General features: G+C 40.4%; 2 gene segments (V, D, J or C); both read right to left on the bottom strand.

Annotated features, from left to right (window-relative positions):
* Nucleotides 1-741: 741 nt before the first annotated feature.
* LOC140456922 (Ig heavy chain C region, membrane-bound form-like) lies at nt 742-21253 on the bottom strand. The segment is given in 7 exon segments: nt 742-1310; nt 1412-1539; nt 4345-4674; nt 5128-5436; nt 7377-7682; nt 10773-11078; nt 21198-21253. Coding segments are annotated over 7 exon segments (1407 nt in total).
* LOC140456923 (Ig heavy chain V region-like) lies at nt 21217-22603 on the bottom strand. The segment is given in 3 exon segments: nt 21217-21288; nt 22001-22372; nt 22504-22603. Coding segments are annotated over 2 exon segments (414 nt in total).
* Nucleotides 22604-23046: the final 443 nt, after the last annotated feature.

Below are 23046 nucleotides of genomic sequence, written 5' to 3'. Positions count from 1 at the left end.
CTGATTGGTTCTCAATTCTGTCTTGCGTCACATAGATCCCAAAGGCTGAATATTTCAAGTACTCATGAGCTCTGCCTGATCAACATCGACCTCTGATTTATTATTTGTGAGGGTTGCTGTCCTGTAATATCCCTGTCTCAGATAGATCTCAGTCTCATTCCCTGGGATTTGACAGGTGTGGTGTGTCAAATAGACCCCAGGAATTGTGCTCCATGAGATTTAGGTGTGAGAAAAACTCCAGTCCTGAGAATCTGCCCTTGGATTGTGTACGTGTTGTGTCTGAATACCTGACTAAACGTTGACATTTTTGGCTGATGAATGTTTCGTTGGGCACTTTAGGTGGCGATTTCTGCATTACTAACCCAGGCCGTCCCGACATTGGGAGCACTTTTAGTTTAGACGGTGGAGAGTAAAGTTTCAAACTCCTTTGCCTGCCTTTTATAGGCTTCTGGTGGAGCAAAGCTCCTCATTCGTATCATTAGGTGACCCGAGGTTGTGACCCTTTGTGCATAAGAGGAAATGTTCTCTAATCCTTCTGCCTCTGGAGTGTTCCATCAGGCATATCGTGTGATAGATGTATTTACATTAGTGGGCTGCATGGTAGCGCAGCATTAAACTAAATGACTGGATGAAACACAACCAAACAGAACAAATGAAAGCATTTGGCTGGGAAAGGAGTAGGATGTGGGAAAATGTATTATTACTGACTGGTCTTGAAGAAATAATTAAGTAAACTCAAGGTTAGTGCATATTCATTCGAGATTTATTAACAATTTCAGAAAGCATTTTTATCCAAAAAGTTGATGTAAAAGCTAACAGAAGTGAATATAATGGCTGGATGCCACATTGAGATGAGAACACATGCGCTGTGAGCTGGGAGTTTTCTGTACATCAGTAACAGTCACAAGAAAGGGAGTACAAAGGCTCATCAGAAAGGGTTACAGCAGTAACAGTCACAAGAAAGGGAATACAAAGGCCCATCAGAAAGGGTTACATCAGTAACAGTCACAAGAAAGGGAATACAAAGGCCCATCAGAAAGGGTAGGCAACCATTCTGAGTAAGGAACTAATAAAAGCAAAACAAATGGGCTTCAAACAACTGGGAAGCTACAAATTCTTCCAACCACAACTATCTCAAAGATATCAAAATAAAAAGGAAAATCCATCAATAATTGTCTCAGTTACATGCTGATAAACTGAAGTAATCTCACTGTTAGAGTCAGCAACAGGACAGATTGTAGATTGGGAATTCAGAGACCTTGATAAGCAGATCAGGAAAATCAAGGGATTCCACAATTCATTCACTTAACCTGGAAAAGAGAGATAAAGCAATGTTTATTCAATGGCACACTTAGACATTTCACAAAACATATTGGGCTGCTTGGCGTGAGAAAGATGTGATTATTCTCACCTTCACCAGAGTGACGGCAGCGCTGTAGAAAATACTCAGGAAGAACAAGGTGATGAACGTGGAAGCAGTTGTCCAGATGTTGCTGTTATCATCCTCATAGTCTTCAATCCAAGTGCGATCTATTGAATCTATGAATATAAAGCCGAGAAAACGCATTTAGATTGTTTATTGATCCAGATCGATCTATCTGCATCCAAGTCATGTAATTAGAGACCATTACATCTTCATAAAGCAGTCAGATATTTCTCAAGGGCTCTTATCTGTATCTATTAGTGCATTATTGACTCTCAGCAAGAAATTACAAATACTAACTGCACACGTTCTTTCATCATTGTCCATGTCAGAACGTTTTAAATTATTTTTCTTTCAATCTATTATTTAAGGATATTATTATTTGAGGAATGCTTATTATGAATGATTATTTTAATTATATCATTATATTTTAAATATAGGCTGTGACAGCACTTTAGTTGAAAATTGTGGCCATCACTGAATAAAAGTTCAAATGTGATTCTCATCTTTATGTATTGGTGACCAATTGCTTGGCAAATCATGAATATAAGTGACATCACAGTCAGGACATTGCTTCATATTTTTGTTTGTAGGATCTGTACATTTAGGAATAAGTGTTTGTACGTGTGTCCCTTAATTTATTTGATCTACTGGTTGGTGTGTTTGATTTTCCTTTAATGTTTGTGTATGTGGTTATGAGAGTCTCTTACTTCACTCTTGCCCACGTTGGAGTCTGTGCGTGAATAAACATATTCCTGTTCCTTTACTGCTGGTGTGCTCATGTGTTTGTGCACCGAGATTTTGGTCTTTTCACATTGTGTAAGCATCATCATGCTAATATTCCACTTCGTTGCTGCCTATGCTTATCTTGTAATGTCTTTGTGAGCGTTCACTTTTCATTAGTGCTATCTAAAATGTGTGCTTATGTGTCTGTTTCAGATCCTCCCGACAACTAGGTTATTTTCATGTTTATGCTTAATAATTGTTAGCATGCAACGTTATATTTTGTTGGATGTTTATATTTATATGATGATGTTTGCTTGTGTGGCAATCTTTCCCAAACCATCTCCTGAGAAGCTTGTTTGTGTTATTGTTTGTGGATGCTTGCTGATGCTTGTGCCCATTCTCCTTATTTAATAAACACCCCTCTATTTGTTGATCTATGCACTTGTGTGTCTGCATGTGAGACTCTGAATTTGTGTGTACGTGTGATATTGTATCCATGCTGATCAATGTGGTTTAAAAATAACTAATTAAGCTGCCTCTGTCATTGTATGTTTGTGATTCTGAAAATGGGAAAGTTATGATATTAATATTTATCTCTGTGCACTTACGTCCTTGTGTGAGTTGACAAGTGGGAGGACATTTTTCGGAATTTGTATCGGTGTTCATGCGTGTATGTCTGTACCCATTGTACTGTATGAATGTAAATGTATTTGTGTGTTACCGTGTGTCTATGTTTGTCATGGTTATGTGTGAGTACCCCTGTTCATTTGTGCAAATGATTTTCATTCGGTGTATGTGAGTTTTTGTATGAGCTTAGAGAGTGTTCAAGTGCCACTTGCATGTGTGGCTCTGTGTGAGTATGCATGTGTGACATCTTATCTATATGCACGTTTGAGTGTGCATATAAATATGTGTCTTTAGGTGAGAGCTTGTATATGTGTCATTACGAGTGTATTTGTGATCATCTCTCTGTATCTGTTCTTATACCAGACTGCAATTTTTATTATTCAAATTTATTGTTCTACTTTTTATGGATTGTCCATAATTAGATCTGACCTTGGTGTTGTAGGAAACATTTCCCATTGTCATGGAGAGATAAGTGTATTATGAGCAACACTTCTGTTGCAGTGATAGAATTTCTGTCTCTGAGAGAAAAGTCTTGAGTTCAAATCCCCACTGCCCAAGAGATAACATTTCTGAATATGTTTATTAGAAAATGTCTACTTGTGTTCTGTATGTGAAACAAAATGATACCAGAATTGATCCCATGTGCTCCAGAAAACTGAGACAAACCTATGGAATACAAACCGGGACGATGCAAACACCAGTTTTGGATTATGGGAATCAATGTTAATCATTTGTTAACAGAGCCAAGCATGTCCAACATGCTTCAAAGGTATTATTTTGCAAGGAAATGTTAAATCTTTGGACAGTAAGCAAGGAGCTGACTGTTCCTGTTAGTAACTGGGTTACATTACAGAGGACATCTTCCATGAAAACTCTTCACAGGGAACACGAGGACAGACCATTCATCATTCCCCTCCCCTCTGCTTCACGACAACTTATCTGTTGATTCTCTTTGGTGTGAAAGTGAAGATACATTCTGTCAACTCATGCGCTGGTGCAAGCTCCCTGGCAGTTCCCCAGAAACAAAGGTTACATTCAAACTGTTCTGCACTATTTACGATTGGTATGTTCCAATCAAATTTAATTTTAATGTGTCTTAAATTTACATTTCCAATTGGTGCAATGTGGCAGTTTAAAACTGACATGAATTTTGTAAAAGTGTCCAATCGGGGGAATCAAGAACACCAAGTTCATAACTCGTGCTCTACCCTTGATATAAAATGGACATTGTCAGATTTTGTCACAGAGGGATTTAGGATGGATAAGGTATTTGGCGGAATCCTACAATGAGTGAGCTTTACTCTGTCTCTAACCCAGGGTGTATCTGAGCAGAGAACATTAACTGCACAAGACACTCGTCCTAGACCTGTTAATAATCCACTTTAACTACACAGATGGAATGGAAGTCAGGGTGGGAAACAATTAATTCAGTATTTAACTCACAACTGGACGAAAAAAAACACTTCTACTACTTCTGTTGAATTATTAAATGCAACTTTGAGATTTTTATTGACATGAATTAACAGTGTCCATCAGTGCAAGCGAAATGTTTACAAAACTCGGTTTACCGCTGGATTTATCGACTGTTCTGTTGATGATCTTCAGTGGAATCGCTTCATGTCCCACCACACAGGAGTAAGAAGCACCGCTGGCCCACTCCTCCGCTGTAATGGATAACAGGCTGTACATGAAGAAGGAGATGTTGTCACTCTCCGCCATCACCTCGGTGTTCTTGTAGTTACTGGGATTCACCGGCTTGTCATTATTTGTCCACTTGACGAAGATCTCTCGGGGGGAGAAACCTCTCACTAAACAGGTGAGGGAGAGAAACCTCTGAGCGGAGATTTCTTCTGTTGGTGGCAGAAGGACTGACACTGATGGCTCCAGCGGATTAATCACTGCAGAATATTTGAGACAAATATAAATCAACCAAAAAATCCTGAACCATTATCACAATTTCACTAAATATTAAAATATGCCATGTTTAAATTGGGATTTATTCACTTCCGTTTACTAAAGGAGCAGAATGGTACACATTCTGTCCAGTAAAAAAAGTCGAGTTTAATGTGAAAGTTGCCTCCATGTTTCCAGCCCACAACAAGGACATTCTGTCCACTGTCATTGCTGATGGTGACGTCACAACCCAGGCTTCTTCCCACTTTATCTGACTGAATCAGAATACAATATCCTTTGGTCCATCTTTTTTTTAATCAGCTACCTAGCTATCCTGCCTTCAGATGCATCATTAATCCTCCCAATGGTGTTTGTTCATTACCAATCAAAGCCTGACATTGATGTAACTGGATCTGGATTACACATGGGATCCTTTGTGCTTTAATCTCATTGCTCACCTTTCTCCTTGTGGATGGAGTCTCTCAGCGGAGTCGGTAGATTCTGATGGTACACCACACATTCAAAAGTAACGCCACTCAGCCAGGCTTCAGTAGAAATGTCTAATTTGCTGATCACGCTGTCGGGATTCTGTCCAGGCTGGTCAGCAATCTCTGTTTTCAGAGGCTTCTTTTCTTGTTTCCAGGTCACGTTGACTCCAGAAGGAAAATTGGACACAACGCAGGTTAGCGTCACTGTCGCCTCCAGTAAGACTTGTTCTACTGGCGGTGGGAGGATTTTAACGGTGTTAGGGTGGCACTCGGTATCTTCTATGAAACAAAAATCAAAGTCAATGAAAAATGCCCCTTTATGATACAAACAGCCAATCTTCAGATTACTTCTTCACAGGGTGAAGACACCACCTTCAAAATGGCAACTCCAACTATTGCTGAAACGATGCTTACTGTTGTTGATGTATTTTGATTTGTGAAACCATTTGTGATTACCTATAACATACCCTGTGTAATTACTCCTAAAGAACACTGGCTTTGTAACAAGTGAAACCTGAAAAAAAATAAAATAATCGAAGATACCATCATGTAACCCATGGAATTACCTTTCTTTCAGAGTCTGTCTCTCACTTAACACCATCTATTGATACTTGTGACAAGAGTACTCTCAATATAATGAGTTCATTTCTATGTTCATAACCCTTTGTTGCAAATGCTGCTGGTCATGCTGACTGCCAAATCACATCCTACATTTTAGACAAATTATAATAAATAATAATTATTCTCTTTGCAGAGTTCTAAAGTGTTACAGGAGCGGTGAACAGCCATGGAAATTCTGTTCATTATATTTAACGTGATCAAAAATACTTTGTGTTATTGGTGTGATGTCATTCTCTAATTTATGTCATTGTTCCTCGTGAGCTGTGTTTGGAGCAGATCGGAAAACAAGACATTGAGTACAGCATTGGATATCGAGAAGGACACCCATCTCCTTAAGTCTTTCCCTCCATTCAGTTTGTTCGTAACTGGTCTGTACTTTCACTTTATTTACTAAGGTGCGTTTTTTAATTTCTTCATAGAGCAGGGGAGAAAAAAAAACAAACAAAAGCGTCTTAAATTAATCTACAAACGCGATGGAAATGTGCACTAATTTTATAGACATCCACTACTCACTGTGTAAACATCGCGACCCCAAACCAGGCTAAATCAGCCTGTCTCGAGTTCCTAGTTCATTCATCCCTATTGGACCGTTCTTACCAGAATTTATTCTCCTGCCTCATCCACTAATTACAGAGAGCACCTTAAAGAAGCTCAGTGAGATCACGTTTATCCCAGTTGATGTGATACCCACTTGGTCTGTGGTCTGATCCCATAAGTGAAGTTAAAGAGCTCAGTACCAGATAAAAATCAATGTCGTACAATGTCCAAGGCCAACAGATCATTCCTGAGCAGGGAATGATGCACTGAACGCATTTTGATTTATTTTCAAGTAAGGGTCACTGCATATTTTAACCACGTCTTTTTGAGACCACAAAATCATAAGATAGAGGATCAGAATAAGGCTGTACGGCCAATCCAGAGTTTAGATCAGAATGATGCTGGAAAAGCACAGCAGGTCAGGCAGCATCCGACGAGCAGGAAAATCGACGTTTCGGGCTACAGCCATTCTACTGTCTTCTCTAAACAAGAGCCGATCTATCTCTGGCTTGAATACACACAATGGCCTGGCCTCCACAGCCCTCTGCAGCAACAAGTTCCACAGCCTCATCACCCACTGGCTGAAGACATTTCTCCCCACATCTCAGTTCGAAACGGTGCCCCTTTGACCCTGAGACTGTGCCCTTGGGTCCTAGTCTGACCTACCAGTCAAAACATCTATTCCACGTTCACTCGACCTCAGTCTCTCAGTATTTTCTATGTTTCAATCAGATATCTCTCCAATATCCCCCCTCCACCCCCAAACTTATCCTTGAAGCGGCCCTCTGAACGCCTCTCCCAGCATGGTCAGGCAATAAACTATTTAACAAAGCTCACTGTCTATATATCTATCTTCAACAGAGAGGAAACATGCTTTTCTGACTTGTCAAAATGTTGAGTCATGAGCAATGCGAATGTAACACTCAAACTGAAATGCGATATGTGGCATGTTGGGAAACGAGAAGCTGTACTGTACTGTTTACTACGCCTGATAAATGAGCGTGTTTGATTCACATCAGAGTTCAGAATGATTTGTAGCTCTCTCAGTGTGTGTCTCTTACCCTGGAGTGCGGTGATGTTTTTACTTTGAATGTTCTCTCCATGAGTGACCTGGCAGGTATAGACTGCGCTGTTGAACCATTCACCATAAGGGACCATCAGCCGACTCGTCACCGAGAAGTTCCCGTTTGCCTCACACACGGGAGACGTGAAGAAGCCAGAATCCAAGGGTCGGCCATTTTTCAACCAACTCACGGAGATTGACTTCGGATGGAAATCGATGATTGAACAGACGACGGTTGCAAACTTGCTGCTTGCGATTTCTTCACTGGAGCTCACGGTTAGGAGAAGAGTTGGTGAGAGAATACCTAGATCATTAGGAAACACATCGCATAAATTATCTGACGAATTTCAGAACAAGTACAATCGGTTCTCATATATCAAGGTTTCTTGTGGTTAATGGATACAAGAATCATAATTGTGCAGAGTGCTGGAGAAAGTGGGATCCACACAGAAAGATCAGCAGGACAATGTGAAAAGCTAAAATTATCGGACACAGCAAGGGAGTCAAGGAGGCATAGAAACTATAGGCCGGTAACATCAAAAGGGAGATAGCGATGTTGGATGGTATTCGTTTTAATGACAGAGTCTGATGAACAAGGCAGACAAATTACTGGCATAAATGAGGAAATGATGCGGTTGCTATCACAGAGACATATTGAGAGCGGGGCAGGAGTAGCTATTCAACATTCCAGGATTTAGTGCCTTCAGGTGAGACAAGGAAAGATGGAAAAGGATGAGGGCTGGGGGTGTGCAGTGCAGAATGTTGCTTCTGTCGCAATTCTGACAAGAGTATTTTAGGCTTTAAAGAGAAATGAAACCATGGATACCTCCTCGAACAAAGGCAAATGGACAGTACTTCAAAACCAAAATACAGCAAACATAACTACTGGGAGAGCACGATAGACCTTACTATAGGTCCAAAAGAGCAAGTGAACATACATGGGCAAATTTCAGAGAAATGTAAATTAAATAGGGGAATGAGAAAAGAGGTTTTTAACTTCCTCAGCATAGGCTTGGATATTCATTTTGTCAAAAATTTAGAGGGAGCAGAATTCTGAAAATGCCCCCAGGAGAATATTTTAACAAAGTATGTGTTTAATACTGAGAAATTTAATCCAGACCTTGCAAGAGAGGGGTGAATCTGGACTTAACTTTAGGGAATGAAGTCGGCCCAGTGGGTAAAACCTCAATGGTGGAGCACTTTGCAGACAGTGATCGTAAATCAGTTGGATTTCAGATTGTACTGCAAAGGAATAGAAATTGGCCCAAAGTTCTGAAAAAGCTAAGGACAATTTTAGTAAGATCAGGTAATGACTTGACCAGAGTGGACTAGAAGCTGACACTTATTGGTAAATCTGAGTCAGAGCAGTGTGACACATTTAAGAGAGAGATAAGAAAATCACAGGGAGGACATTTCCCAGGAAGCCACTGAGTGGGACCAAGAATGCAGTGGGCTCTGGACACCAAAGGCCATGGAGGATGAGATAAAGAGAAACAAGGGAGGCTTCCGGTCGATACTGAAATCTCAAAACAATAGGAATTAGTATGGAGTACAGAATGTGCAAGGGGGAGTTTGAAAGACAGAGGAATTAGAAGAGCAAAAGGGACCATGAGAAAATAATAGCAGTCAAAATAAAGAAAAATATTTTTAAAAGTTACACGCTCATTCATAATAAAAGAATTATTCAGTAAACAGTAATGCTCATTAAGTGTATTATTGGAGTGGAGCCAGAGGATTAGGTTGTGGTCAAAACGAACGTGTTGTGCCAGTGTTCAGTAGTAAGAGGGACAATGTGGGGACAGAAAACATGGAGGGGTGTTGTGATGTAGTTTTCAGAAATTAGGACACATGACGTGATGTTCTGTGTTGTCTTGCTGAATGAAAAGTGGTTATATTTCCAGGGCAGATGAAAAGTATACCGAGCTGTTGAGCGATGCAAAGGATGAAATAGTTGGGTCGCTGACAATAATTTAGAATTCCTGTCTGGCCACAGCACTTGTGCCAAGTGAGTGTAGATCAGCCAACGTTGCACTGTCATGCAGGACGAAGGAAGGTATAAATAATGAAAACACAGATCTGTCAAGCTCATCTCAGTGGTAGGGAAACTATTGAGAAGTGAAATTAGTCTTCATTTGGAAGATAAATCAACAATTTTCAGCACAGTTTTATTGAGAGGAAGTCTTGTGTAAGAATTTGATAGTAGTTTTCAGAGAGATAACTCGATGTCCAGATGATAGAAATAATCAGAGCCAATGGGATCGGAGTTAATTTGACAGATTGGATCGAGAACTGGCTGAGTGGTGGGAGCAGGGGATAATAGTCATCGGCTGTCTGCGTGAATGGAAATCTATGTCTCCTGGTGCTCTGTAGGGATTGGTTTGATTTCCTTGTTATTTCTCTTACATACTAATGATTAAGACTCAAATTTAGGAGGATTAACCAGTGAATTCACAGATGAAATGAAAACTGTCATGTTGGTAAGTCATGAGCATAATGGCTTTAGATTGCAGGAGGATATAAAAGGGTTGGTTGTATGTGAAGAGAAGTTGCAAATGGAAATTATTCTGCATAAATGTAAGGTGATGTAATTCGGCAGAAGAACCTGTGAGGTATGACGTTTTGAATGGTGGAACCCTGGAAAGGCCTGAGGATCTTTGGTGCATGTACCCACCGATCCCCGATAGTACTGTGTCGTCTGGATAAAGAGGCGAAGAAGGTGATAGGATATTTTCTTTTATGAGCAGAGACATTGACAATGAAGAGTAGGGAGATGATACTGGAACTTAATAGAACACTGGTTAGGCCATACTGAAGCGTTGTATGCATGTTATCGAAGGAATGTGATTACACTGAAGGCAGTATTGATGAGATTTGCCAGGATCTTGCCTGGGTTGGAGGGTTTCAGTTATGAAACTAGTTTAGATAGACAGGGGTTTTCCTTGGAGCAGAGGACAATTAGGGAGAAGATTATCATGATGTCTAGAATTATTTTAGGCATAGACAGGGTAAACTGAATGAAACCTTTCCCCTTGATGGAGAGAGAAGGTAAGGCCAGGAGCTTCCAAGTGGATCTTAGGGGAAAACAAAATCAAACGGAGGGTGGTGTTAGCCTTGAGTTCAGCACCTATAAGTCATGTAGAGACTGAGCCCCTCATAATAGGTATGAAGTATTGCGATGCATCCTTGCAAGGGCAAGTCCCACAAGGCAATGGATCAGGTGCTGGCACATGAGACTGGAATAGTTCGGTGGCTGTTATTGATAGGCGTGAACTGGATGGATCAAAGGGCCTTTTTCCTGTGCTGTATAAGGTGATTCTGTGAAAACGATTATAAATAATGCCTTCTTCATATTAATCCTAGATGCTCTGTTTATCTCAGTTCCCACAACACGTACCTGAACATGGCATTTCTTTGCTCTTGTGTGACCCGCTGTGTTGAACCTCACAGTAGATTTTGCTGGGGCAATCTGCCGCTGACTCGGGCAGGGTTAACTGGCTGCTCAGGGTGTAGGTTCCCTTCTTGTTTCTCACTGATGGGTAAGTCTGAAATCCAGTCGTGATTAACTCCCCACCTTTCTTCCAGGTTACCTTGGTGACGTCAGGGGAATAATCCATCGCCAAACAACCAAAGGTCGCAGAACCGGTGTCGTGCTCCTGACAGGAGGAGACCAGGCCATAAAGCGTGGGGGGAGATGGTGTCTCTACAATAGAATAACCAATTGAGCATGTTAGTTTCTGTTCATTTGACCTTACCAGTTACTCAAATGTATCCTAGGCTGTAAACGTTTGCCAGTATGCTCCCGCTGAAGTCTACAGCATAACTGGAGTTTATTTTTGTTTCCTACCAGTTGCTGATCATGATCATTGGTTCCTTCTTTAGAAACATGCCCTCAACCTTGACCATTGCCATATAATTTAGGAAGAAGAACATCCTGATCCCACCCCAGTAACTTTGAAGATGTCACCAACTGACACTTTCACTGGATTGCTGTGAAGAGCAAAGAAGTTTCACAAAATACAAACCAAGGAACTGCAGATTCATCGAAATTCTACAGTGTGTGCAAACAGGCCATTTGGCCCAACAAGTCCACACCCACCCTCTGAAAAGTAACTCATCCAGACCTATTCCCCTACCCTATTATGCTACAGTTAACCCTGACTAATGCACCGAACCTCCCAATCACTGAACACAACATTTGCAATTCCCCCAGCTTGCACATCTTTGGACTGTGGGAGGAAACGCACACAGACCTGGGGAGAAAGTGCCAACTCCACACAGACAGTCACCCGAGGCTGGAATGGAAGCCGAGTCCCTAGCACTGTGAGGCAGCAGCGCTAACCACGGAACCAGCGTGCTGGTCCACTAGGTACCGTGCTGCTGGAAATACCCAACCGCTGGCAGTACCCCCGGAGAGAAATCAGAGTGAATCATAGAACATAGAACATTACAGTGCAATACAGGCCCTTCGGCCCTCCATGTTGTGCCACCCTGTCATACTAATCTGAAGCCCATCCCACCTACACTATTCCATGTACGTCTGTATGCCGAAGTAAAAACAATGACTACAGATGCTGGAAATCCCATTTCTGGATAAGTGGTGCTGGAAGATCACAGCAGTTCAGGCAGCATCCAAGCCTGTCCAATGATGACTTAATCTTGGCGAATCTACTACCGTTGCAGGCAAAGCATTCCATTCCCTTACTGCTCAATGAGTAAAGAAACTACCTCTGACATCTGTCTTATACATATCTCCCCTCACTTTAAAGTTGTGTCCCCTCGTGTTTGTCGTCCCCATACTTGGAAATCAGGTCCAGTGAGCCTTCCTCACTTATCAATGCAAGGCAGAATGTTCTCTCTGGGAGGAAGGTCACTGCAGCAGCAGCACAGGCAGGAGCTGAGCACTGGGACAGGGAGGAGGGCTGTCACGGCTGAACTCATGCCAATTGTCTGGAAGTTGAAACATCTAATTTACAATGATCTGAATTCTGGAGGCCTCTGAAAAATGGAGGACCATTAAGGTTCAGAGACTTTGAAGTGTTACAGCTGGGTATTTACGTAAATATGATTTGAGAAATGAACTGGTAATCTTTAACTTTAATAACTATCAAATTGACATGCAGTTCACCACCAAACCTCATCTTTCAGACTAACCACTGCACTTACTCTGTCTAGACCTAAATTTCCACTCACATTGACAAACCCTACCCATTCATGCCCGGAACACACAACCCCTATCATACAAAACACATCCAAGGCAATCCATATTGGTAGTATATCTGAGAAGAGAGATCTCGGTGTCCATGTACATAGATCCTGAAAAGTTGACAGCCAGTTTGATAAGAGTTATTTAGAAGGCATACTTTCTGTTGGCTTTCATCAATAGAGGGACTGAGTTTCAGAACCACGAGGTTAGGCTGCAGCTGTACAAAACTCTGGTGTGGCCGCACTTGGGAGTATTGTGTACTGTTCTGGTCACCACATTATAGAGAGAATGTGGAAGCTTTGGAAGAGATCAGAGGAGGTTTACCAGGATGTTGTCTGGTATTGGTATAGAGGGAAGGTTTAATGAGGAAAGGACGAGGGTCTTGAGGCTCTTTTTGTTTGAGAGAAGAAGGCTGAGAGGTGACTGAATTGACACATAAAAGATAAACAGAGGGTGGACAGTGAAAGTCTTTTTCCTTGAATAGTGATGGCTAGCAGGAGAGGACATAGATGATAGATGTCAGAGGTTGTTTCTTTACTCAGAGAGGAGTAGGGGCATGGACCGCACTGCCTGCAACAATAGTACACTCGCCAACTTTAAGGGCATTTAAAAGGTCATTGGATAAATATATGGATGAAAATGGAATAGTGTAGGACAGATAGGCTTCAGATTGGTTCCACAGGTCAACGCAACATCGAGGGCTGAAGGGCCTGTACAGCACTGCAATGTTCTATATTCTATATTCCAGATGGACATATGATCTCAATTCCTTTCACTCATTTACACTCCTGCCACCCTGCACATGGGCCATGGTGAATCTGGCCCTGCCTGGACCTGGCACCATCATTTTCACAACCTCTGACAAAAGCCCACTACCCAAGACATGACCTCAGCCCTTGATCACTGACCTTACATCTTACCCAAGTCAACCTGTGCACATTGCATCCTCACTCCTTTCACATCTGTGCTTTACAACCTACCATTTTGCCAGACTCCGAGCTTTGCATTTTGACAACACGTCCACCTGTCACTTCATTACAGTGACCTTCCACCCTGAAACATCCTGGCACTCTGCCCACCGCTACACTAACCAGCCTGGCATCCTGCCCACCTCTCCATAAACCTGTCTGGCAAAGACAGACCTCCTGCATTTCAGCTCAAACTACCCCTCACCTACCAAACACAATTCGAACAAATTATCCTGTGACCATTACCATTTACCTTGATGCCACCTTGCCAGACAGAGTGCATGCAAGCTTACCCAGCAGCCAGCCAACACCTCACAGCCTACCAGCTCAAACTCTCCCACATGCCCAATCTAGCCCCTCACTTGCTCACCACCTTCCAACTTTGAGCCTACTCCAATATAAAGTCAGTGAGTCATAAAGTCGTACAGCACAGAAACAGTTCCTTTGGTCCAGCTCATCCATGCTGACCAGAGTTCCCAAATTAAACTAATTCCACTTGCCTGCCTTTGGCCCATATCCATCCAGACCTATCCTGTTCCTGAAGCTGTTCAAATGTCTTCTAAATGTTGGATTTATCTCTGCATGGACCACTTCCTCTGGCAGTTCATTCCAATGTTTTGGACAGTTACAACATGAAGCCCTAACTCCTGCACTCAGTGCTGTGACCAATGAAGGTACATGTGCAAAACACCTTCAACACACTAGGTACTTGAGACAACGCTTTCAAGAATCTATGAGTCTGAACCCTCAGGTTCCTCAGGGTTCAACAACACTATCCAGTGCCCTACCATTAACTCTATAAGACTCTATGAGTCTGGACCCTCAAGGCCCTGTGTTCAAACATCACTATCCAATGCCCTACCATTAACTCTGTAAGTTGTGACCTGATTTATCTTCTCAAAATGCAACACGTCGTATTCATTTAAATTAAACTCCTTCTGCCACTCCTCAGCCCATTGGCCCAGCTGATCAAGATCTCATTGTACCTTTAGATAACTTTCACTGCCAATTATACCACCAATGTTGGCATTACATGCAAACTTACAAACCATGTCCCATTCAATGTTTTCATGGCTTTCAACCAATATTGTAGCCTGTTTCCCTTTCTCCCACATATCTGTAGCATTTTTTAAGGATTGAAGGAATCTATCTCCTTATTGAAATCATTTAATGTTTTGTCCTCAATCAATTTCTGTGGTGGAGAATTCCAAAGGTTCACCATTCTTTTGCTGAATAGTAAACAATCAGGTTCAATGTTATCGAGTGTTGGGAAGATTGGTGAGCAGCAAGATTAATGATGATCCCATGAATGGAATAGCCTTCTAGAGGGGCCAAGGTGCCTTCTTCAGCTTCCATTTTGCATGCTGTCATATCCCTTCGGCAGCATGTTCCAAAATTGTGACCCTTGAGGATAAGGGCGCACATGTATGCAAATGCTTCTCCTGAAAGCTTTCCTCCAAATCAGACTTCAACTTGACTCTCAACTATTTCCCTGCCAGTTTCCTCTTCCTCAATCACAGCCATGGGACTCACTTCCTACCAGCGCTGTGAATGTGCTAATACCACACCAACTTCAGCAATTCAAATAGACTGATGACAACTGGTTTCTCAAGGCAATATAAAAAGTCTGACACTTCCACACCGGTCTAGAGATTCAAACAACCACTGGAAGAATTGTAAATTAATAGAGGCACTTGTGTGTCTACACAAGATGACATGGTTTCCTTTTGTGTGATTTGACTGTGTTTTCACTGAAGGAACAGAGCTATTTCTTAATCATATAATAGGAATCAAGCATCCCTCATTTTTAGCAAGGCAATCACACATTATATTTCTTTATTCCAGGGAAGTATAGTGTTAAATTAATGAAATATGATGATTGGGATGTTTCAATTGGGAATAGTCAGAGATTTAAAGTTTACTTTCATGAGCAATTAATTCCAGCCTCATTGTTTCACAGTACTCACAGGAATGTCTTTCAGAAATGGTGTCTCCCTTTGTTTACTGAATCAGTAAATCTGGGATAGTTTTTGCTTGTTAATCAAAGGTGTTGAAGAGTTTTAGCCAAAGGGATTGAGCTCACAGATGCTCCATGATCTAAGTAAGTGGTGGAACAGCTTGAGGGGCTGAGTGCCCTCCTCTTGCTCCTACCTTCCTATCATTGTGTCATTCATTAAGCTAGCACTGGCGGTGAACACTTTTTATTAAAATATTTCAACAAATTAATTGTTTCACACATGCTTGAAAAAAATTCTGTTGATTATTTGGAACGAGATAATTGACGTTCTCTATTTGATTGATCAAAATCATTTCCAGCCAATTACAGCAGCCACTGCACTCTGGAGTGGGTTGTTACTTCATAATAGTTTCTTGTGAAACTCCAGCTCGAGATCAGGGCGCTCAAATTCAATGATTCTCTGATATTTAATATCTCTGAACATTCGCAATTTGTTCAAATGCATCTTTTCTCTGAAGGACGTGTTTAATCAAACAGAACTTTTTTCAATGAAACAACAAACTTTAAATGCTAGAAAACCAAAATAAAAGACAGAAATTTCTGAAGAAACTCAGCAGGTCTAGCAGCTCCTGTGGAGAGAAGGCAAGGTTAACCTTTCACATCCAGAGACCCCCTCTTCACCAAATTGTTTTCATGAATTTGGCACAAGAGCTCACACCTGTTGAGATAAACAGTGATTACGTTGGCTTGACTCCTGTTGGAGAAAGGATTCTTAGCAGAGGTACTGGATGGTCAGAGATAGCAATTGAAGACCAACTCAAAAGCTATCTCCATCTGCTGCAAGTGTTGGGTTCAGCGGAACTCCCACCGGACTGAACAATCAAATTCAGCTACAGCACTGGTTTAATATAAAGGTGAGCACTTACTCCATTAACACCATCTAGCGATGCCCAAACGCTTGTGAACAAATATTGATCTGGAAAAAGCTGCTAACTGCCAAAATTCTGTTTAATATCTAAGAGACACAAGTCAGGACAGCGATTGATTAGATTTCACTGGCCTCTGTGAGTGGAATTCCAACAAACACCCAAACATCTCAATCTGCTTTCTTGCACTGAAGTAACCTGATAAGAGATGGTGTTACATACCTCTCTAACAGGTTATAAGTGAACACAGGCCACCTGGCACAGACTCAGGGACACTACTACAACATCACAACAGACCTGAACACAATGAGCTCGACACTATCACAGAGAACACAGCCCACCTGTTTTGACAGTACATAAACCATGTTAGTTATTAACACCTTCCAACAACCAGGAATTGTTCCAGAATGTTTGTACAATGAAAGTAACATTTCAACATTTATCCAAGAATACTTTGATAGCAGCTCCGAATTGTTCACACTCTATGGGAACTACAGAGGAATAAAACTAAGAATTGTATTGCCATCAATTCACTGTCACTGGATTCCAACCTCGAACTCCCTTCCTCTTTCCCCTGTGAATGTTGCTGCACCAGATGGTCTACTTAGTCTGATAAAGATTAAAATGTTTTGAAGTGTAATATGACCATTGCCAGTGACATTAACAGCTGATAATAGGTTTTCAAATAATAAGATGCAAAAAAATTCTGATTCTACATTGTGCCACGAAACATGTCCTGCATAACTGGGGCACAAAGAAAGTTTACAGCATATTTCCATCTGCCTCGCTCAATCAAGTATCTCTTGTTGCCAACAACCAATTTCAAAACTCTTGCTATCTGCCTTTTGTTCCTGAAACGTTCGTTCTGATTGGAACAACTTAGTCAGGGCTCTCAATTCTGAGGCACCTAATCGAATATTGTATTTCTGACCGATAAAAATGGTTTTGAAGCGAGAGATGAAATTGAACTTCTGAGATTCAGGGATCCGAACTGGACAATTTACAAATGGTCAGGACCGTTGACAAGTTAGTCAGAAATAGCACTGAAACAAACTGTACAACAGACTTAATCCAAGAGGATACATTGCTCAACTCCTCACGTCAAATATATTCACTGTACTTGAACATTCATCAGAGGAACTAACCAGTGGATTAATGTGAACGAGAATGTGTTCACAATGAACATAAATAACCACTGAGTTAATAAACTTAATAAGTCATTGTATTTAATAAAATGATTGAGGTGGGAAATATCGCCAATTAAAGCACAGATCCGGAGGCAATGGATTATTCTCTAAATTATTTTTACATATTCTTAAAACGTTCCTTGAACTGGGGAGATTTTGCATGCACTGCATAAAGTCAATACTGCATTTCAGTGTGGAAAGCATTTCTGTTGAAGGAATCAGGGCAAGGTCATTTTCTTGTTTACTGCTTTTAATGAACGAAAATGTTTAAAAAGGTATGAATTGAAAACATGCTTCTGTCTGCAGTTGCCCGCTTTAACAGATGTCTAAGTAAATGTGGGCACTGCTGCCTCATAGATCCAGGTACCCAGGCTCGGTTCCAGCCTTGGGTGACTGCCTATGTGGAGTTTACACAATCTCCCCTGTGTCTGTGTGGGTTTCCTCACACAATCCAAAGATGTGCATGTCAGGTGAACTGGTCATGCTATATTGTCCATAGTGTTAGGTGCATTAGTCAGGGGTAAATATAGGGTAGGAGAATGGGTCTGGGTGGGTTACTCTTCAGACGGTCGGTGTGGACTTGTTGGGCCAAATGGCCCGATACATACTGCAGGAAATCTAATCTAAACGATTGTCACACTTAACAAATGTGAGCAGATTCCTTCGGATCGCTACATTGCAATAAATCGGTCAAGTATATTAATTAAAATAAATATTACTCTATTTTCAGTGTGTGAATAAACAATGTGCTCCGTTATTCTCTAGTTCATGTCTTCTGCAAATTTGTGAACTCTGCATATGTCTGAACACATCGATGTAAAATGAATTCTCTGCGTTTGCAGCAAGTACTCCCATGGTTGTAAGAGTAGAGTTCCTACAGTATGGAACAGGCCATTTGGCCCAACAATTCCACACTGACCCTCTGAACAGTCAGCAGCCCAACCAGACCCATTCCCCATAATTTATATTTACCCCTGACTAATGCACTCTAACCGAGACATCCCTGAACACTACGGCTGTGCTAAATTGCACAAATCACCTGACCTGCGCATCTTTTGGATTGTGGTAGGAAACCAGAGCGCCCGAAGGAAACCCATGCAGACACAGGGAGAATGTGCAAACTCCACACAGGCAGTCACCAGAGGGTGGAATCGAATTTGGGATCCTGGTGCTGTGAGGTAGCAGTGCCAACCACTGAGCCACCATGCTGCCCTGCGAGTTCATGAGTGAATTATTTTAATTAATTCAAAATTTGTCCTTGGTCACATAATTCACTTTTGTAGTTGTTTCCGAAAGAATGACTCTTCAGTTGATTTGTTTTTGTAAAATGTAACTATTTAATTAAAATGCACAGATTGGGAACACATAAAGCACTGTGCAGATTAAATAATTCAGTTAATGTTTTATTTTTATCCTGCAAATCCAGTTTAATCAGGGACATAACAATAAATTAACTCAACTTACGTATGAAACTGATCAAAGCAGTGAAACTGATCTGTTCTTCATAGAATTGTGCAGAATTTCCAAATGGTCTTTGCGAATGATCTTTTCCAGTCAGAAAAATATGTATGTAGTGTACAGCGGAATTGAAAGGTGTTTCTTGATCAATTATAACACAGTCATGGCATTTTTGCTCAAGAGCAGAACTATTAGAACATTAGACTTTTGAAATGCTATTTATATTTCTCTCTGACTTGTAAACTGTTTAAAGACAGACCGTGAGATTGAACTAGATAGTGGAGTTCTGAATTTGGATTGGAAAGCATGGATTAGATTAATCCTTAATTATTACTTTTAGGTAAAAATGGCGCCCAAAGGTATCTGTTTTCCCTTCATTTCTAAAACCTTTGCGATTTGCCTTTCACTTAACAATAGGCTTTATGAAATTTCAACTCGCATGCTGATTGCATTGAATGAGGAACCTGGAGTGGTTCACTGTCACCAACCGTGTTAACATTGCAAAACAATGTAGAAACCAGAAACGGTTTCCCAAATATAACACATTTAATGTTACCCAAGCACAGTCCTTCCTCAACAGATGAACAATCACCAGATCACAACATGGTGTGTTTGCAGCAGAACTGGCTCTGCAAACATTTTCAACAGAACCAAGAACATGATTTAACCTCACACAAAAAAAATAAATTGAAGTCTAACAAAGCTGCTCAGAATCAAGCAAACTAATGATTAAATTGAATAGAAATAACAAGTCATAACAGCAACCTTGTTTGTGAGGGGACTTAACACTTAAAGCTGTAACGTTTCTGGCAACAGTTCAATTTATTTCCAACCTGCACACCCTTCTTGATCATGACAATCCTGTGCAGCACACAGTAGAGTGGTTGAAGGCATATATTGATTAATCACTTCATGGTCAAAACAAAATTACTGAATGGACAAATATTACCACATTATAATTTTAAGTTAGTTTCAATTACATAATCTGTTCAATTCTGCAGTTTCAGATTTTAGTTCCAAGTTTTATTTTGAATGAGGCTACTCAAAACAAAATTCAGTTAGTTTACAATTAGAACTGAGTTCTTTTTTTAAAAATTCAATGCATTAAAAACTTATCTTTTTCATTTCTCACACTTCTGGGTTTCTGCCATAAGTTGGTTTTCAGACCGTTACAAATGGATGTAATGTTTTCAATCAAGCAGAGAAAAATGTGTCATATAAGTTGAACAAATGCAGAAATGATTCATGAAAAACAATAGAACTTCACAAATATTGGTAATGAACAGTAATCCAGAGAGACAATCTCCTCACCAGAAAGAAAACACCAATTACAGAAAGCATGAAAATGCTGATCAATTCCACCAATTGAATAAGAATTCAATCAACTCAATTCAACAGAATCAAGGAAAATAAAATCAGAATCCAATCAACTCAAAACAACAGATTGGAATGAAACATAATCAGAATCCAACCAATTCACTCCAACAGAATCAAATAAAACAATTTCAAATACCAATCAACACACTTCAACAAAACCAAGTAAATACAAAGCCAAAATCCAATCAACTCAATTCAACAGAATCAAGTAAAACAATTCAGAATCTAATCAACAAATTGCAATATAGCACCGCAAGAAAATTTTATGACAGTTTCTAACCTGCTTGTCATCAACAAAATAAATGAGAAAATGTAATCATGGTAAGAACATATATTCAAGAAATGAATAATGATATTTTAGCATATTTTAATCATGTTTGGTAATATCTCAAACATCTTTGAATTCTTAGCGTTTGTTGTTGACAATAAAACTCACAGTCAGGGTGTCACTGACATTAAACATTATTTATAGCTGACTGTTTAAGAGACATTAGGTGTTTCAAGTAACCCAGCCACACAGAATGCCCATCTGATCAAAAAAAAGAGATACACGGAGCAACTGACGCCATCATCACCATTTTAGCTATTTGCTGAGCCTTAACTGAAGTCTATAATCAGTCTGAACAAATATCAATCCGAACCAAACCAAACTCAGCACAGAATCTGAGTTTCATTGAATTCAGAAATTAGTCACATGAATCGAAAATTTTTAAAAAGTTACGAAGAAAGTTCATAGTTCTTACCTGAAGACACTGTCACCATGGTCCCTTGGCCCCAGTAATCAAGATAGTCACAGTGTTACATTCTCTGGACTGTTTCACACAATAACTAGCTCTGCATAAAACAAATCAAAAGTTTACCATCATTTTAAATTTTCAGAACCACAGGCAAAATAAAGTCACAATAAATCTTCATCACATAATTGTGCAAGTGAATTCTGATCATTCTTGATAAATTTTAATACTGTTTTATACTTCACAGAGTAACACATGAGCTGATTCTCAAAATCCCCAAATGGTGTATCGACAATTACCCAACACTTTTACAAATTAAATAGTGATACTGGCATTGCACCCCACAGAATTAATACTGCACTGCAAGTTAAGACGGTTTGTAGATGTAATCACTGACGAGTTTCAAACAATGGAGGCTAAATAGGTTTTTGTATTGATCATAATTGCAGTGTCACTCCAGCTATCACAATGATGTAGACCAGTACACTCATTCTCTGTTCTTTACTCTCGCTCTCAATTTTCATTTGAAAGAGCCATTTCGTACTGATCATGTTTAGAATTAATGCCATAGTTAACATAACAATTAGCAGTGATTTCCTGAGCTGTCAGATATATTAAAACTAACATTTTGTCCGAGCATTTAATTGATGGAAGTGTTAGCAGTATATACGACATGCCCAAAACATTGTCCCATTGTGTCACCAGTTTGCTAGTTTAAATGGTACATTTCCTCTTTGATAGTTTTGTAAAAGGCAGCCTGAGGTCTGCTTCTGATCGCAGTTGGTATAATTGCATTTAAAACTCGTACTGACCGTCAGTTTATGATGGAATTGACAAAATGTTCACTCGAGCTGTTTTTGAATGGTTCCTCTCGCTGTGGTCTCTTGCACAGTAATAGATGGCGGTGTCTTCGATCTTCAGGTTCCCCATGTCCAACGCGAAAATGTTGTTTGAATTGTCTTTGGACGCAGTAAATCGATTCTTAATCGCTGGTGCATAGTTACTGTTGGATGAACTATAGTACTGAAGCAGCCACTCCAGACCCTGTCCGGGAACCTGTCGGACCCAGTTCATGTAGTAGCTGCTAAGATCGAAGCCGCTGGCTTTACAGGTCAGTTTCAGGTTGCCTCCGGGACAGCCAGTCTCTGCCTCTGGCTGAGTCAACACAATCTCCGACTGGACACCTTTCAAAAAGAAAACAAATAAACCATGAGCATTAATGCAGATTAAATGATGGCTGAGTCTTTTACATTCCTGCGGTAGACTAACATTGAGACAGTGATGACAAAGACAGACTTGAACAAAAAACACTCACATGATAAGAAAGTAAGGAATAAACTGAGAAAAATTGTCGACACAATCATTCTGATAACTTGTGGGAAGCGGTTCTGTCAAGATGATTTCTAAACAGAGCCGACCCAGGAGTGTTGAATTACGGTCTAGTACCCAGGATTTATATGGCCATCGGAAAGGGCAGGCTTACAGCTTCCGCCTGTTGGTTTCCTGCTGGAGGCTCAGACTGGATCCTGGTCTCAGCTTGTACAGCCCGAACACATGGGATCATGTATTTACGAGGTTACGCTTAAACATGGACATATACACATCTTGGGATATTTATTTTGCTGAATAGCTTCTTTGGGAGTGTTTTTATTTAAATGGTGGAAGTAAAATTGAGTATCTTCAGGTCTGTTTCACATGATAGTTGCAAGTATTTTGTTTAAAAAAAACAAATTCATTCGGATGTTAGCTCCCTTTATTTCTACATTCATTCACAAGCAGATAAAACTAAAATCAAAGTTCAAACATATTACCAGCTAGTAAAACAATTGAGCTTGTTTTCCCAGGACACTGCCAGTCT

This window comes from Chiloscyllium punctatum, chromosome 31, assembly GCF_047496795.1.
Source record: "Chiloscyllium punctatum isolate Juve2018m chromosome 31, sChiPun1.3, whole genome shotgun sequence".
Taxonomy (NCBI): domain Eukaryota; kingdom Metazoa; phylum Chordata; class Chondrichthyes; order Orectolobiformes; family Hemiscylliidae; genus Chiloscyllium; species Chiloscyllium punctatum.
This window is presented reverse-complemented; position numbering and strand designations above follow the sequence as displayed.